Here is a 17,477-nt window from a genome sequence, read left to right as displayed (position 1 = left end):
AATTAAAATACCTAATAGACATCCTGGAAGTAGTAAACTCGAAGATAATTATAAAAATAAGATTTATGAAGTATCCACTATGAAACATTGGTCTTAGAGTCCATGCACTGAATAGAAAATATTCACATTGTTCTAAAATGCTCAAGATCATTTAAATAGATTTATTTCATCATTATAACACCTTGATCAACTCAGTACTATTATCCCCACTTTAAAAGTGAGAATCTATAGGAGGGAGGGGTCAGTAGCTTATCTAAGGAAACTAAACTAACAAGTAGCAGAATCAGAATTTTACACAGATTAATTATGTTTACAAAGACACTGCTCACCATCATGACTTTGCTGCCTCTCACGGGACAGAGATCTCAACAATCTTTCACTAGTACAAGAATAGGGGAGAAAACCAGTTCACTAGCACCAGTTTAAGGGAAATTAAGTGAAATTCATGGTCATCCCTAACTGATCCAAACTCTAGTTCATCCGTACTCCATGGACCTGGCTCTGTCTTCTAGTCCCCTTATTTTCCCAGTACCTTGAAATCATTTTTGTCCAATCCCATAGAGACTTCCTAGATTTTACTGTATCCATTTTTGCTAGATCTATATCCAACCGTTTCCACATTCTACCAATTTCAGCCTCGAAACACATCAGCTTTACCCAGAGCCCTTTACTACAGAAAGCTCCTCAGTATTCCCTTGGCTTCTCTCCTTTTCCCTCCCATATGTATCTAGCGCAAGGCCTGTGAACACTACTTCTGACATCCACTACATTTCCACATCCCGTCTTTGTCCAGATCCTTGTTCCCCTTCACCTAACTACTGTAATGGCTTCTTAATCAAATCCCATCTCTTCCCCAATTCATATTAAGATACACTACAAAACCTGGTAAACTGGTAACTGCGATCCAAAAGATGGACTATATCAAAGTCAGGATCACTACTGAGAGGTTAATGAACTGATGAGTTTGAGCATATACAACGGACTGGTAGGATTCCAGGGTTCATTTGTCTGATACAAATCCACCACACTTCTGGTGTCTGTTTAGAGTCAACTGACAGTGACTTGAGGCTTAAATAAGAATATATGGTAAGTACAATGAGGGCCCTCCAAAATGGTCTACATCTAAGGCCCAGAAGCTGTGAATAGGGTAGGATACATTGCAAAAGGGAATTAAGTTTGCAGATTAAAAAAAAGAAAGAAAGAAAGAAAGAAAAAAGGAATCAGCTGGCTTTCAAACAGAAAAATAATGTCAGATTATCTGGGTGGGGTCAGTGTAATCACAAGGTACTTTAAAGTGGAAGAGAATCTGGGGCACCTGGGTAGCTCAGTGGGTTAAGCCTCTGCTTTCAGCTCAAGTCATGATCCCAGGGTCCTGGAATCAAGACCCACATCGGGCTCTCTGCTCAGCAGGGAGCCTGCTTCCCTTCCTCTCTCTCTGCCTGCCTATCTGCCTATTTGTGGTCTCTGTTTGTCAAATAAATAAATAAAAATCTTAAAAAAAAAAAAAAAGTAGAAGAGAATCAGAACAGAGGAAGGTGTGACTAAGGAAAAAAGAGGCAAAATTCCTGACTTTGAAGATGGAGAGGAGGGTCTGGACTTAAGAAATGTAGGCCAGCCCTAGAAACTGGAAGAGGCAAGGAAACATAATCTCCTTGAGCCTCCAAGAAGAGCACCGTCCTACTGACACTGACTTGAGCCCAATGAAACCTCTGCCAGAACTGTAAGGTAGTAAATTTGTATTGATTAAACAACTAAATTTGTAGTAATTTGTTACAGTAGCAATAGAAGTCTAGTACAGTAGGTTTCTGGTTCCTGTGACAAGATGAAACTTCCCAGAGAAAAGAAGCAGTGAGCCAAGGCATCTCAGTGTTGACAGGCTACCATTCTATTTGCCAGATCCGGTAAGAGTTCGCCAGATGACTGGGGTGCATGTTAACTCATTTCCCTGCTCTCTGGGAGTTTTCTATTTTTATTTCTCTTCCATATTCTAACCAGAAAGTAATTTAAGCTACCACCGGCAAGAAGGACCTGTGGAAAAAAAAAATTTCTCAGGATACCCATATCACAAGATTATAGAATCTGATAATGTATATCATCATTAAATTTTGCTATAAAAAGTTGTTAACACAGGGTGTTTATCACATTAGGCAGGAGAGAAGCTAAGCATTTTTACTTAAATTAACATATTTCATAGAACAGCCTTATGAAAAAGGTACTACTGACTATCTTAAATCCAAGATTATTTTCCTTGAATTCCCCTACAGGAATATATTCCAATAGATACCCCATTAGCTAGAAAGTAAAACTTTGACTATCAAACATGTGTTAAAGTCCACATTTTCATTTCCTTATTGGGCTTTTTTTTTTTTCAAGCAGACTTGTGGTTCACTACCTTTAGATCACTCTTCAAGTTGTTCTCTCCACACAAAACACTTCTTCCAATTCATCTACTCCTGTTAAAATCCTGCCCATTATTCATGATTCACTTCAAGTAATAGCTTTCTAAAAGCCCTCTTCATTCTGAGGTGTGGTATTACTCTGTTTCAATCTCCTCTATGGCAATGAGCACTATTGGTGTTACATGTTTCTCTCTACCAGACTTCAATTCCTTAAGGATTGGTGGCTTCAGAGTTTCTTGCAGGGTACCTTTTTGTTCTTATATTTCTTTTTTATTTTTTTTATTTTTATTTTTATTTATTTTTAAATTTATTTTCAGTGTTCCAGAATTCATTGTTTATACACCACACCCAGTGCTCCATGCAATACGTGCCTCCATAATACCCATCACCAGCCTCACCCAACCTCCCACCCCCCACCCCTCCAAAACCCTCAGATTGTTTTTCAGAGTCCACAGTCTTTCATCGTTCATGTCCCCCTCCAATTTCCCCCCAAATATGCTGATCTTTTCTGACAGATGAGTCTATAAGCATACAATAGAAAAGAAAATGCCAAAGGAATGAAATTACAAAAAAATACAGAATGCCCAGCAGAGCTCTTAAAGACCATAATTTTCCAGAACACAATAGGAAAAGAGCAACTTAATACAGTTTCTAGCATTCTATATAAGCATTTATTAAATCAATGTTATTTAGGATATAGCCGTTGTTCCTGGTATATAACAGCTTTTGTAAGGGACCAAAATGATTTTAGAAAAATATTCTAACAGTGGCTAAAGCATTTAAAAATACGCCATCTTTTTTTAAGCAAAGTTTGCACCAAGATGGTAGTATCTTACTTCTATCACACTAGATTGAAAGTTCCATGAGGGCAGAAATAAGTCTATTTTGCTATTCATTTATATTCAATACTGAACCCAATACCTGCTACAGGTCTTCAAAATATATCTGTTGCATGTATGAATATCATTATCTGTGTTGAGAGGAAATGAAGCAATAAAAACTTCCTGAAAATAAATCAAGTTTCCAAAAGTCTAGAATTAGACACCACTTACCAGAATATTTCACAATACAGATAGAAATGGGACAGACTATTGCAAAAAGGAAAACTGTTAATGAAATTTGTAAACAGTGAGTGCTGAGGGGTCACTTAATGTGACAATGATTTCACCAGAGTCACTGAGATTATGCCAATATTTACCGGGCCCATATCAAAGTTCAGATTGCTTTCTTTACAACCACATGGAACATTAAAGAACAGACTATGTCGTTTACAATTCATTCTAGATAGGATTTAATTCTATGAATCAAAGAGAATTCAAACAGTATGAAAACATTTAGCAATACTCCATGGAATAAGGAATCCACTTGTAATAATCACATCGAAATTAACTTCAGTACTTGTTTTTTGGACCATGAGAAAATGATGAACATATTTACTTGGACTTAGAAGCTATAGATCTTGGTAGATAAATAAGTGGGAAAAAAAAGTTTTAAACGGAAACATACAGAAACATATTGAGTATTCTACCTGAAAGATACACAGTACAACAGCTTCCTCTACAGGTTATTTCTTTAAGAGCTTTTTACCCTTATATTTTAATTCTACACTTTCTTAGTGACTTTCTTCCCAGCTTCCTTCTTTGCTTCTATCAAGCCCAAGGCTGAATTTTCAGCAAAAATCTTTCCCAAACAACTTTAAGTCATTAGTTGATCAAGTTTCCACACTTTGATGCTGTTATTTTGCATTCTAACTAAAGCAGTATCTAACACCAGTTGATTCTAAGGCATTTTAGTGCAAACATCAGTTAATTTAATTAAAGCTATTGAACAGAATAATCTGTGGGATCTACTGATACTACATTCACATGTTTTCCCATTCCCATATCATATTGAAACTGCTTTTTTGGTTAAGTTAGAAATCTGACCCTAGAAGTCTAGAAACAAAATATTTTTTTAAATGTTCATCAGAGGTGCATCATTTGAATACTGGCTCTCACTTTTCATGTTATTGATTGTTTGCAATCAAAGTAACAAAAATGACCTCTTTTTATAGGGAAAGTTTATTAAACAGAGTTAGCTCCTCTGCATTAAAAAGAGAAAAGCTTTTATTGGAGCTATCTTTTGTGGTTTAAAACACAGTAAGCTTTGGGGGGAGGGGTGTCCATATAATTTATAATTTCTAAAAGGAATTATTTTGTAAACTTTCGGATGTGATCTCAGAGATCACGAAGACCCAATCTGGTACTACATTCAAGAATCTTTAATACTTATGGTTATTTAAATTCCACTTGATTATTTCCAGGGCAAAACAAATTCACCTGTTTAAAAAGTGGTTCATCATATATGAGTCACAGCTATAAAAACAATTCTCACACACTGAACTAAAATCTAACATCCAGCTATTTTTCCTAGTTCTACATTAAGAACAACATAAAACAACTCTATGGACATCCTAATGGCATATTCTTCCTTATAGGAGGACCGCTCTCACCTAAGTTCTTTCCCCATGCCCGAATCGCTGGTCTCATTGGATACCGTTAATGATTAATGGAAGTTTTTGGCATTCTTTGACCTTTGGAAACAGTGACAATATCCAACCTTGTAAACTAGTCGATACATTTCAGAAGATGTACGAGATGTGAATGCCCTCAGCTGTAACAGGTTCAGTCCAAGTAGTTCTTCATACTCCGCTGCTAACGTTAACAATCCCACTGTCTTGTCCTACTTTTCAAGATAACATGATATTTGATCCTGTAGTTGCCTTCCCACCCTTTAGGGTTTTGATGGAATTTGTAATAACAGGCTCACTCAAAGTGCTGCTTAAGAATGTCTTTGTCCCTCAACTCTGACTCTTTCCACCTCAGTAATATACTTTGAGCTGCCCACTTGGAAGATGGAGGGGAACAGCTTCTTCCACAGGAGACTTTTGCCATTAAATCTAACACATCCTTCTCAAAAGGAAAAAAAAAAAAATACAAGAACCAAAAAATTTTTCCCCAGCTTGTATCCAAGCACCACCACCTCTATTCCAAACCATCAAATACCACTTTCTTCCCTGGCTTCCATATGTTCATGCTTTCAAAGCTGGAACTGTGAGAGGCAAAGCCATGCCCAGGGTCAAAGTTATGACAGAAGCTGCCATTATGTCACCTGAGATGGATGGCTTAGCATCTAAATTCCAGGAAAAATAACTTATTTAAATCTTAACACATTTAGAAACTGGGCCATTGATATACTTCTTACATTTTTCTCCCCAAAAGCTGTATCATGAAATGTTGGAATGTTTCCTAGACTTGCTTGCAAAAGTGATACATCAGGAAATAACCCCACGGACGGCTTCTACACACTCACCCTGTTTTATTAGGTAGTAGGTATGCTGAATGAGTGGGACTTAATAAAAAAAAGTCATCTCCTCCTGTGGGACCTATCGCTTCCCAACCATTTGAACAGACCCAAGAGAAGGTTCAGTGATATTTCCGTTCACTTAAAAAGGTCTTCTGGTCCTTTTGAACCTCAAAGTAACTACCTCCTAACAGTTCTGGGGGAATTTCTGGTTTGTTTAATAGTCAAACATTTGCAAGTTGTTTTGAAGTTGAAGCTACTCACCCCATATCAGTCCTGTTGCCTGTGGCGGCAACAAGAGACACATATACTTTACTTCTGTTCCCTCTTCCTTCCTCCCATTCTCTAGACTTGTTTTTACCTTTTCCAAGGTTAACATAGGGAAGGGAGAAGTCAGCAGGAGAGATAAGCAGCAGAAACATTAATTCAAGGGACATTTTTGTGAGAGAGTGTTTCCCCTGCTTATGGGAGATATTCCAGGTTGATTTTTTTTTTTTTTTTCCTTTATGGTTTCTTTGTAGCACTCTTTCCTATCATTTCTGGGATCTCTCACATCCAGCCACACCTTCAGATTTCAAGTTGTCACCTTTGCACAGAGATGTACACTGTTGGCAGCCAACTGCCCTCTAGACAGCTCAGCCCCACCCCAAAATTAAGACCACTCCAGGCCAGCTTACTCTCCTGCTTGATCTACATTAGGCCCACAGGTCACAATAAAGCTGCCCACACAAAGCTTTCTCCTTTGCTATCCCAGGCCACGTCACCAACCTCTTCCTCTAGCATTCTCTAGTCTGAACCAGACACCTGTCATCATTCCCAGACTCCAGAAGTCACCTACCAGGGTCTGCGTGTTTTCCTTTAAGTCTTTTGCTGTGCTTAAAGTGAGGGGAAGCTCTCTCGACCCATTCCTCCAAACCCACAACACAGGCAAATTATTTTTTGGAGAAAGAGGTCAAATTTCCATTTTTCCCCCTCAGCTGAATGCTTACCACTCCTGGATAGAAATCAGAGGTGGATAATGGAGTTACTGTGGCAACACGAGCTCACATACATCCTTTAAAGTTCTGCATCAGGTGGGGCTAGCTCTCCACTAAGTATGTGTGTAGACATACTCTTCATTTTTTCTTTTTATTATTTCTTTTAACACTTGGGTGACATGGAGACAAAGAAGGGAAGGATAAAAAATTTCCATCTTAGCATTATTGTAAAGAAGGGGCCTATGAGAAAGATTGCCATGTCAAGGGTTCTGACTTCATTTGACTTTTCTACTTTCAGTATTAGTGCTTTTCTTCTGCTGTCTGTCACAGTTTATAGCAGGCCATAAAATTTATCTGTAAGAAAATAGTTAAAAAGGTAAGCAAAAATGAAATTAAATATAGAGAAAAATGCTACTTTCACCTTTGATGAATCCTATAGAAGACTTATACATACAATGTAGCATTCATCAAGAAGGAAAAGATATAGATTTTTCTATTTCTGATTCCTAGGCCGAGATTATGAAAAGGATAAAGTTTGTAAGGAACTTGCCAACCTGGGAAAAGATGATTTCGCATCCTTGTAAGTATGAGGTGTTTGCTCATGCTTTTGGTTACTGGACCTTGATCTACTTGACCTTGAATGAAACCATGTCTGAGGAAACTTCAACTCAGCATGCTGAACTGCTCTCTGCTCATTTTAAAAGGATAGAACCCATACTTACCTGGCAGGGGAGATACCATGATCACGAAGGTGGTTTTCCCAGGGCGAGGCTTATCCATTGCACTCCGGATGTGCTGACCCCTGCGATTTCCCCAAATGTGGGAAACTCGACTGCATAATTTGTAGTAGTGGGGGACTGCGTTCGCGCTTTCCCCTGATTTTTCTGGTCTTTCAAAAAACAGGCGTTTCGTCCGAGTTTCTTTTTTCTTTTAAGGATTTTATTTCTTTGACAGAGATCACAAGTAGGCAGGGAGAAGGAAGCAAGCTCCCCGCGGAGCAGAGAGCCCGATGCGGGACTCGATCCCAGGACCCCGAGGTCGAGATCATGACCCGAACGGAAGGCAGCGGCTTAACCCACTGAGCCACCCAGGCGCCCTCGTCAGATATTTTTGATGTGCCTGTGCGTGGTTCCTAGTGGGTGCACGGTGACGGTACCAGCAGCAACTCGCGGTGGTTTTTTTCCGTGCATGACGTGCTCTAGCGTGCCTTTGGCTGGGGGTGGCTTTTTGTTTCTCGGTGTTGTCAGTGTACTTGACGTGCGTTGTTCAGCCAGCAAGGAAAGCCGTTTTCAAGAAATTCTTCTCTGTTCCTAATGGAAAAAGCCCCTTTTCAAGGTACTTCCTATCCTACTCTGCTTTGCGGAGTTATTTGCAAGGATTTGTCACCTTTGTTCCTGTGGCCCATCGCCCAGCGATTTCAGCATCCTCTGGTCCCCTGGGCGCAGGTAGAGAAATGCCCCGTCCTAGGGGTTCTTGAGTGGTGCAAGGAGTGAAGCGTCAGGTCAGACTCTTGCTTTCAGTTCAGATCATGATCTCAGGGTTTCCATGGAGCCTGTCTAAGGTTCTCCCTCTCCCCCGAACAAGGAGGCAGCATCTGAGGCCTCACCTTGGCCCCATCTACCGATCATAATCAGCAGTTTTAACAAGAGTCCCATTCGGTTCTAGAGGCATTAAAGTTTGGAAAGCACTGATCTAACATAGTATATATTTTACTTTTCTAATTTTACCCTCCTGGGATGTAAGTCCCCCAGGGCTGGGATTCTGGTCTATTTTGTTGATACTCCATGCGCACTTGCCTAGACTAGCCCATGGCCATATAATAGGCTTTCAACATATTGAGTGAATTCACTTACTGATCTCAGGCTTTAAAAAAAAAAAAAAAAAAGGATAGAACCCAAACTCAGTGTGGGCATGGACATCAGGCCAGTGAGGGACATTCAAAGTTTCTAGTTGAATTATTGTTACTAGTGTCTAAGAATTTGTTTGCAGTAAGTTTATTGAGAGTTAAGAGAACAAGCACAGTTTTCTCAGGTAAATGAGAATGCAAAGAGTATGGCGAACAAAGACAAGATACAGAATGGGTCCTACTAGGGAGGCTTGAGAGAGGAAAGAACAGGAGGCTGCTCAGATAAAACCCCAAATCCAACTTCCACTTTACAAGAGAAGTTTGCCTAGAACAAAAACTAAGTTTTAAAAGCCAACCTCCTTTTCTTTTCACTAATCAAGGTGTGCAATATTCTTGTTAAAGACTGAACAAATTTCATATTTTAATTTGTGCAAATTTGAAATTTTTAAAAATTCTATATATATTGGCTTTTTTCCCCTCAGATCAATGGTCTTATACAGCAGAAAGTTTCCCAGTGGCACATTTGAACAGATCAGTCAGCTTGTGAAAGAAGTTGTCTCCTTGACAGAAACCTGCTGCGCCGAAGGGGCTGACCCCGACTGCTATGACCGCAGGGTAGGTTCACATGGCTGGCCATGTCCAGGGTGGCCCAGAGAAAGAAGCCAGGATAGGCTTTTCTTCCATATCTTCGAGAAATCTTAGCAACTCCACCTACTCCAAGTTTGAGATACTTATAAAGCCCATTTCCCTTAGAGCCCAGACTTATTCTAGTGTAATGTATCAGTTTGGCCATCAGTCCTACAAGGTTCAAATAGGAAAACTGAGAAATATATTAATTCATGAACCTCCTGTAATAATATATTGTTACTCTTAAAAGCCTACTCCTACGCATCCATCTATCATGTTAAGACTGGTACCGAATGCCCCCAGAATAATTTGGTTTCACCTCAAATTATTTGGGGGTTCAAAATTTGCCCTATAATCATGTACCAGACTCTCCCTTGAAGTGCATATGCAAAAGTTAAAGTGCTGAAGTGACAGGGTTCAATACTATGCAACCATCAAAAAAACCAAAATCTTGCCATTTGCCATGATGTGGATGGAACTAGAGGCTATATTATGCTAAGAAAAATAAGTCAGTCAGAGAAAGACAATTATACGATCTCACTGGTATGAGGAATTTGAGAAACAAGACAGGGTCATAAGGGAAGTGAGGGAAAAAATGAAACAAGATGAAACCAGTGGGGTGCCTGGGTGGCTCAGCTGGTTAAGCAACTGCCTCCTGCTCAGGTCATGTTCCTGGAGTGTGGGGACTGAGTCCCACATTAGGCTCTCTGCTTGGTGGGGTGTCTGCTTCTCCCACTGACCTCTCTCCTCTTATGCTCTCGCTCACTCATTCTCTCCCTCTCTCTCTTTCTCTCTAAAATAAATGAAATCTTAAAAAAAAAAAAAAAAGATGAAACCAGAGAGGAAACAAGCTGTAAGAGACTCTTAATCTCAGGAAACAAACTGAGGGTTGGTGGAGGGGAAAGGGGTGAGAGGGATCGGGTGGCTGGATAATGGACACTGGGGAGGGTATGTGCTATGGGGAGTGCTGTGAATTGTGTAAGACTGATGAATCACAGACCTGCACCTCTGAAGCAAATAATACATTATATGTTAATAAAAAAGAATTTATATGCAAGATTGAATGTAGTTTCAAAATGTAGAACTTCAAATTTTAAGAGGTCAGTATAGTAGCAATGAAAAAATGACCAAATACAAAGCATCCAGTGCCAACATGTAAAATACACCTGAGCAAACAAACACATATCTTCAGTGTTTTGTAGACTGGCTAAAAAGTTTTTTCTCTAAATAAAAGATTAATTAATTCTAGTAATATGGGTGTGTTTGGAAAAAAGCTTGTATTACTTAACAAAAATAGAAGAGGAGAACATATTTTTTAAAATTTTTGTTATATATCATTTATTGAGGAAAAGATTTCAATTTCCTCTGTTTTTGAAATCAAAGTGAATAAAGTTGGATACATTACATAACTTAAAAAAACGTAGACAGGAGCTGAAAAAGGTGAAACCACAGGTGTTTCTAGCAATCTACTAATGCAGTCATTGAGCCTCATGCAAAGGATATTTAGATACATCTTGATAAAGGCCTCTACAGACAATTACCTGCTTCTTCAAGCCTGCAGAAACCATGCTCCAAAGATCTGATCAGATTATATCCTACACAGTGATTATTTTCACCCATTAATTTCTTCATCTGGCCCTTATGCACCTTCTTTTTTTTTCAATTTTTTAAAAATTTTTTTATAAACATATAATGTATTTTTAGCCCCAGGGGTACAGGTCTATGAATCGCCAGATTTATACACTTCACAGCACTCACCACAGCACACCCCCCCCATGTCCATAACCCCACCACTCTCTCCTGACCCCTCCTCCCCCAGCAACCCTCAGTTTGTTCTGCAGAGATTAAGAGTCCCTTATGATTTGTCTCCCTCCCGATCCCATCTTATTTCATTTACCTTATGCACCTTCTAAGAGTTTTAATCTTTTTCTCCCACCACCAACTCTGTAAATATCCATCACTTGCAGCCTGACCTTCTGCTCCACCTTAAAATTAACAACCAACCATGATCACTAACAGAACACATTTTTATTTTACACGTATTTTCTAAGTGATCCCTTGACCACAGAAAATCTCCAGGTTTATAGAGACAGATCATAACGAAACAGAGATGGTACTGCCTTTTCCTAAACACCTTCTATTTGTTCAAAGCATTTTTAAAAACATGTTGACTCTTTTCAAACTTTTTTTTTTTTTGCAAGGAGGTAATTAAAAAAAAAAAGATTTTCTAGGGAAAGAAATGGAAAAGAAATTCACTGAAAAAAGAGATAAGGATTAAAGAAAAGAGTTCCTAGGAATTCTTCTCAGGAAGTTCTGAGAGTCTGATGGAAAGTTGGTGTGGGAGAGGAGGAAAGGCTTAGGTTTGGTTTAAATAACTAATTCATCATGTTGCTTTCCTTCATTTATATGAAAGAACCTTAGAAGTTTTGTTTTTTAAAAAAATGACTAACTTCTAGAATAAATATAAGGATGTCAAGGCACTTTTACCCAAGGAAATCCCCAGATAATTTTTATATGGGGACAATTTCAATTCTACATTTATTCCAATTATCAAATTCTTTCCAAGAAGAACATTTTGCTACTCCAGTTGCTTTGGCAGTGCCCTTACCATGGGTTTCACCTGCCCATGGGCTGGCAGTGCACCAGTGAGGAGGCAGTAAATTATTAATTGCCCTGGTGGTTTTTAAGCTGTGCATGTCAGCATAAACTTTGAGGCTTTGGGAAACAGCTCCTTAGGCCTCCTCTTTGACTTAATGAATCAGAATTTCTACATCGTACACCCCAGACACCTAATTTTATACATAATGATGCTGATGCAAAAATGGGCTCATGAACCACTGAGCAAGAGAATGTCAACAAATGAAGACTAACACAGTCCAGAATTAAGAGACTGTTCATTTAGTTAAAGGAGGTGCTCCTTCTCATTGGGGTATTTGCAGCAGAAAGTAGGTGGGAGATCATATCAGAATCACCAGTGGAGCTTTTTCAAATGACCTCCCTTAATATCCCCCTAGCGCAACATGGAGCTAAAGGATACAACCTCTAATGGCTACAAACACGGTCTATTTGTTAGTGAAGGTTCTGTTTTTATCCCAGTGAGCCCTTTATTACCCCAAGACCCTGTATTTGCCTATAACTCTGCAAATTGTCATGTTGACAAGACATCCAATGAAGCTTTTGGCATGGAAGGTTTGTTACTAATGAGAATTTTTAAACTTAAAACTAAGATGACATATTGAATGGAGAACTAAGAGCCTGGAATCTTCCATACAGGAGTTGACTTGTTTCCCTCCTCTCATTCTAGACTTCAGCATTGTCTGCCAGGTCCTGTGAAAAGGACTCTCCATTCCCAGTACACCCAGGAACTGCTGAGTGCTGTACCAGAGAGGGCCTTGAACGGAAACTCTGCATGGCTACCCTGAGGCACCAGCCACAAGAATTTCCTACCTACGTAGAGCCAACAAATGATGAAATCTGTGAGGCATTCAGGAAAGATCCCAAAGACTTTGCTGAGCAGTAAGCTGCTTTTATCTTAAGTGAAAGTTCTCAGGGCATAAAATAACAGAAGTGTGTCGAATCTAACCCTTTCTACACAAACACCTCTTCTATAGCAACCTGGATAATTTCCAGTAAGAACTTGACTCCTACCCAAGACTTCTCATCTCCATCAGTGCTGATTATTATAAATGTCTTTCTCAGACAGAGATGAAGTCAACCCTCTAAAACTCCAAAACTTGATTCTGTTGTCTGAAGCAGAATCAGTTGGATTCCCTCTCTATGGGATGTTTTCAAATATTTGACAGCTATTGGGATTCTCCTTATGTGAAGGATCCTTACATTCTCCATCAGATAGGTGCTTCCCCTATTTTTGTTAGTTTTTGCAATCTTCCAAGGCTAATATAAGAATATACAACCTGGCTACTCGTGAATATTAAACAATGAGATGGTCAAAGTTACATGTTCACTTACGTGGTAGAGCAGGTCACGTTCACAACTGTTTCTAGGGATGTAAGAATAAAAAAAAAAAAAAGCTTTTCTGAACATTAAACATTTCAACAGTGTACAGCAATACACTTCTGTTTATGATAATGACAAAATACATATACGAAAGCCAAATGCAATGTCCTTCAAATTGGTTTTAGAAGTTTGAAATTAAGGTCATGATTTTATTTAAAAAAAAAAAATCCATTGGCTTTCTCATCCCTGAAAATTTCAGAGAGGATTTTGCCTAAGATTTCAGAGTATCCTATAGACCCTTAAGGGCTTATGTTCCTAAAAATTAGATTTCAGCAAATAAGCGAGCCTACACATAATTATCAAGAATAGTAAACTGGGATAGATCATGAAAGGTAAATGTATCTCATTTTAATTTGTTCAATCAACATTAATAAGCAATTACCATGGGCCATGCAGCTGGTAAACACTAACCATAAAGAGACAAATAACCTTTCCTCTTAAGTAATTCACATGGAAATTTGAGAAATTAATGAAAATACTGATTAAATGTGACTAGTATTAAAACTCGTTCTTTAAATCCTTGGTGCTTTTTATATAATAAAACTAAACTAATGTAATGAATCCTTTTCTCCATTAAAAGCCTTATGAAAATGTAGATTCTGCTTCCCACAAAATGTTTTAACCAATCTTACTTCCTTCTCCACAGATTTATGTATGAATATTCCATTAATTATGGACAAGCCCCTCTATCGCTCTTAGTTGGTTACACCAAGAGCTACCTCTCCATGGTAGGGTCCTGCTGTACCTCACCACGCCCAACAGTATGCTTTTTGAAAGAGGTAAGTATCATTTGATTATGTAGTTATGTTCTATTTTTTTTCTTCTGTTAATGCCATTCATCTTAAATAATGAAAGTACAGATTCTAGAATCAGTAGAGCTTTCTAAAATGCCTCTTTTACATGTTGTTCACTAGCAAAACAAACATAACTACCTCTAGAAAGGAATATCAGTAAGTTTCTTTGATCAGAATTCAGAATTTCCTGCACACTGTATTCAGTGGATCTAAACCATTTAATAGGATTCTCTCCCTTCTTTTCTAGAGACTCCAGATGAAGCATTTATCACTTCTCACCACCATGTCAAATAGAGTCTGCTCACAATATGCTGCTTATGGGAAGGAGAAATCAAGGCTCAGGTAAAGATTAAGCATCATCAGTATGTTTAGCCATTTTTTCTACTGTATCTGTAATATTTGGATGCTCTGAGAAAATATTTGTAATGAAATATATACACCTTAGTCTTACGTTCCGATCACTCACAAAAATACAGTCTAGTTCTTTTCCTCTACATAAAATATGAATAAATAAGGCTATGTTGTAAAACATGAGATTTGCTTTTAATTAACCTTTCCACATACAGATGGGAAAACTGGTAGACCACTAGAAACTGTTTCTTCAGTATTCATGTTAGTACATATCACAAAAAAAAACAAACAAAAACAAACTCGTTTGTTCATCACCTGTTACTTCCTTTGTCTATTTTTTTCCCTTGGCATGAGACTTCCTAAATTCTTATTTGTTCTATGAAGTTTTGTGGTATATATAATGTATATCTCTTAAGCTTTGTGAATATATTCTAATTACTTTATTTGTAACCTTCACTTTGATTGTGTGGCTACTGTTAACACTATATTTTAACTTTGACAGTTTCTATGTTAACACAGTCCAGACTTCTAGACTTCACAGATTTATCACTCCACTATCTACAGTCTCTAATTCTTTTTACTCTGATCAACAAGCTTTTTTCCTCTCATGGTAATGAGAAAAAAAAAAAAACTATTTTGTGCTGGCATCAGATCCCAAGGTTCTCTAGTGGTAATAGAAACTGCTTTCTTAAGTTCTTTAAAAATAATCTTTCATTAGAAACATGCAGATATTAAATGGCATTTTCCCTCTAGTTTTCCTTTTGAATTACAATGGTGTATTTGGCAAATAGAACATAAAGGTTTATAATACAAAACCTCTCATAAAATGTATATCTGTCTTAATCATTAACTTATTAACTTGCATTAGTGTCTGGGAATTTATCCCAGGGAAATAGTATTGAATGTGAACAAAGATTTAGCTGATATATTGCTGTACCATTTCTTTTTAAATACAAAAAAAATTAGAAGATTCTCCATTTTAGGGAAATTAGGAAAACTCTCTTAGTTATAGTATATCCACATGAGAATGCTATATGGCTTGCTATAATGCTATTGTAAAAAGACATTTAATGAAAGCTATTAAGTACTGACAAAAGAAGCTGAAGAAGATACAGATAAATGGAAAGAGATTCCATGCTCATTGAATGGAAGAATACTGTTAAAATGCTCATAATATTCAAAGCAAGGTACAGATCTAGTGCAATCACTAGGGATAACCAATAGCATTTTTACAGCAATAGAAAAAAAATTCTAAAATTCAGATGCAATGTCAAGGGACTCTATATAGTCCTAACAATCTCAAAAAAAGAAAAATAAAGTTGGAGGCTTCAGACTTTAGGATTTCAAAACACACTATACAGCAATAATAATCAAGATGTTACGGGACTGTCATTAAAAAAATACATATGAACTAATGGAACAGAGAGCTCAGAAATACACTCTTACATATTTGGCCAAATGAATTTCAACAAAGGTGCTGGGACTATACCATGCAGAAGGGACAATCTCTTCAACAAATGGTGCTGGGAAAATTGGATATCAACATGCTGAAAAATGAAATTGAACCCTTATACACATAATAAAATTATATACACATAATAAAATTCAAAATGTGATTAAATCTAAACATGAGGTCTAAGACTAGAAAACTCTTAGAATAAGACAACAAAAGGGTAAGTTTCAGAACACTATATTTGACAATGATTTCTTACAGATGACCAAGGACAGACAACAAAATAAAAAATAGATAAATAGGACTACTTCAAACTTAAACTTCTGTGTGTAAAAAGACCATCTACAAATGAGAAAATATTTGCAAGTATACCTAACAAGAGTTTAATATCCAGAATGTAAGGGGCTGCCATAACTCAATAAGAAAGTATTCAATTCTGTTTCATCATGTTGTTTAAACAATTATCCAAGAGGTATATAAAAGGCAAACAAGCATATGAAAAGATGCTCAGCATCACTAATCATAAGAGAAATGCAAACCAAAACCACAAAGAGAGGTCACTTCACACCCATTAAGATGGCCACTACCAAAACAGAAAATGACTGTTGACACGAATATGGAGAAATTGAAATTCTTGTGCACTATTAATAGAAATGGAAAATGGTTTAGCAATTATAAAAAAACCGTATGGAGTTTGCTCAAAAATTTAAAAATAGAACCCTATGATTCAGCAATCTCACTTTTTATTCAAAGGGGTATCTCCAAGAGATATTATCATAACCATGTTCATTGCAGCATTATTCACAATAGCCAAGAGGTAGAAGGAATCCAAATATCTATTGATAGATGAATAAAGCAAATATAGAATATACATAGAATGGAATATTTTGCAGCCTTGAAAAAAATCCTGTCACATGCTACAACAGGGATGAATGCTAAGTGACATTATGCTAAGTAAAATAAGCAGCCACAGGAGGACAAATACTGTAAGACTCCACTTCTGTGTAGTATCTAAAGTAGTGAAAAATCATAGAAACAAAGAAAGAAGGTAGCTCCCAAAAGACTGGAGTGGAGGCTATCAGGATTTAATGGGTATGCAGTTTCAGTTTAGCAAGATGAAAAGACTCTAGGGATCTGTTATATTTACAGCTATTTACTTACAGTAAATAATTTTAACACTACTGAACTATACACTAATAATTAGGATGGCAAACTTAAGGTTTTGTGTTTTACCACAATTTAAAAAGAATACTTAATACAGAAAATATTTCTGGTATATTAAGTGAAAAATGCAAATATATCAATAGTTTGGCAGAGTGTAATCCCTTATGAAATACTTAATACTTGATAGATGTTGTAAAATGCTCCAGGGTTATATACCAAAATATCACATTTATTAATTCTGTGGCTTAGGGCTATAGGTCTTTTTTTTTTTTTAATCTGTGGTTTCTAAATGCATTTATAAGCCATTTTTAGAAGTATAAGGAGGGGCCACAAAAATAGGACATTGGCCTTATGAACAGGGACATTAGTACTTTATTGCTTTTTTAGATCTAACATTTTAAAGTCATGCTTTCAGGAGGTAAATCTGGCAAGAAGAAAAGCTGCATATCAGGCTTAAAATAGGATGCCTTAGGGATGACTGAATTTTGAATAGTGGCTCTAGCCCAG

The 17,477-nt window shown here is 37.4% G+C and overlaps 1 protein-coding gene and 1 non-coding gene across 2 annotated transcripts in view; both read left to right on the top strand.

The window, feature by feature from the left end:
* Positions 1 to 17,477, top strand: part of GC (GC vitamin D binding protein) — a 34,761-nt gene that overhangs the window by 4,230 nt on the left and 13,054 nt on the right. The window contains exons 2-6 of the mRNA XM_032334540.1: positions 7,229 to 7,298; positions 9,047 to 9,179; positions 12,496 to 12,707; positions 13,855 to 13,987; positions 14,250 to 14,344. Of these exons, the coding sequence (XP_032190431.1) occupies positions 7,229 to 7,298; positions 9,047 to 9,179; positions 12,496 to 12,707; positions 13,855 to 13,987; positions 14,250 to 14,344 (643 nt within the window). The remainder of the gene's footprint in view (positions 1 to 7,228; positions 7,299 to 9,046; positions 9,180 to 12,495; positions 12,708 to 13,854; positions 13,988 to 14,249; positions 14,345 to 17,477) is intronic.
* Positions 7,433 to 7,596, top strand: LOC116585464. Its single transcript, XR_004283649.1, has one exon. It is a non-coding gene; the product is annotated as a U1 spliceosomal RNA (small nuclear RNA).

The sequence above is a fragment of the Mustela erminea genome, chromosome 2, assembly GCF_009829155.1.
Source record: "Mustela erminea isolate mMusErm1 chromosome 2, mMusErm1.Pri, whole genome shotgun sequence".
Lineage (NCBI taxonomy): Eukaryota > Metazoa > Chordata > Mammalia > Carnivora > Mustelidae > Mustela > Mustela erminea.
Note: the sequence above shows the minus strand (reverse complement) of the source record. Positions and strands in the feature narration are given on the sequence as shown.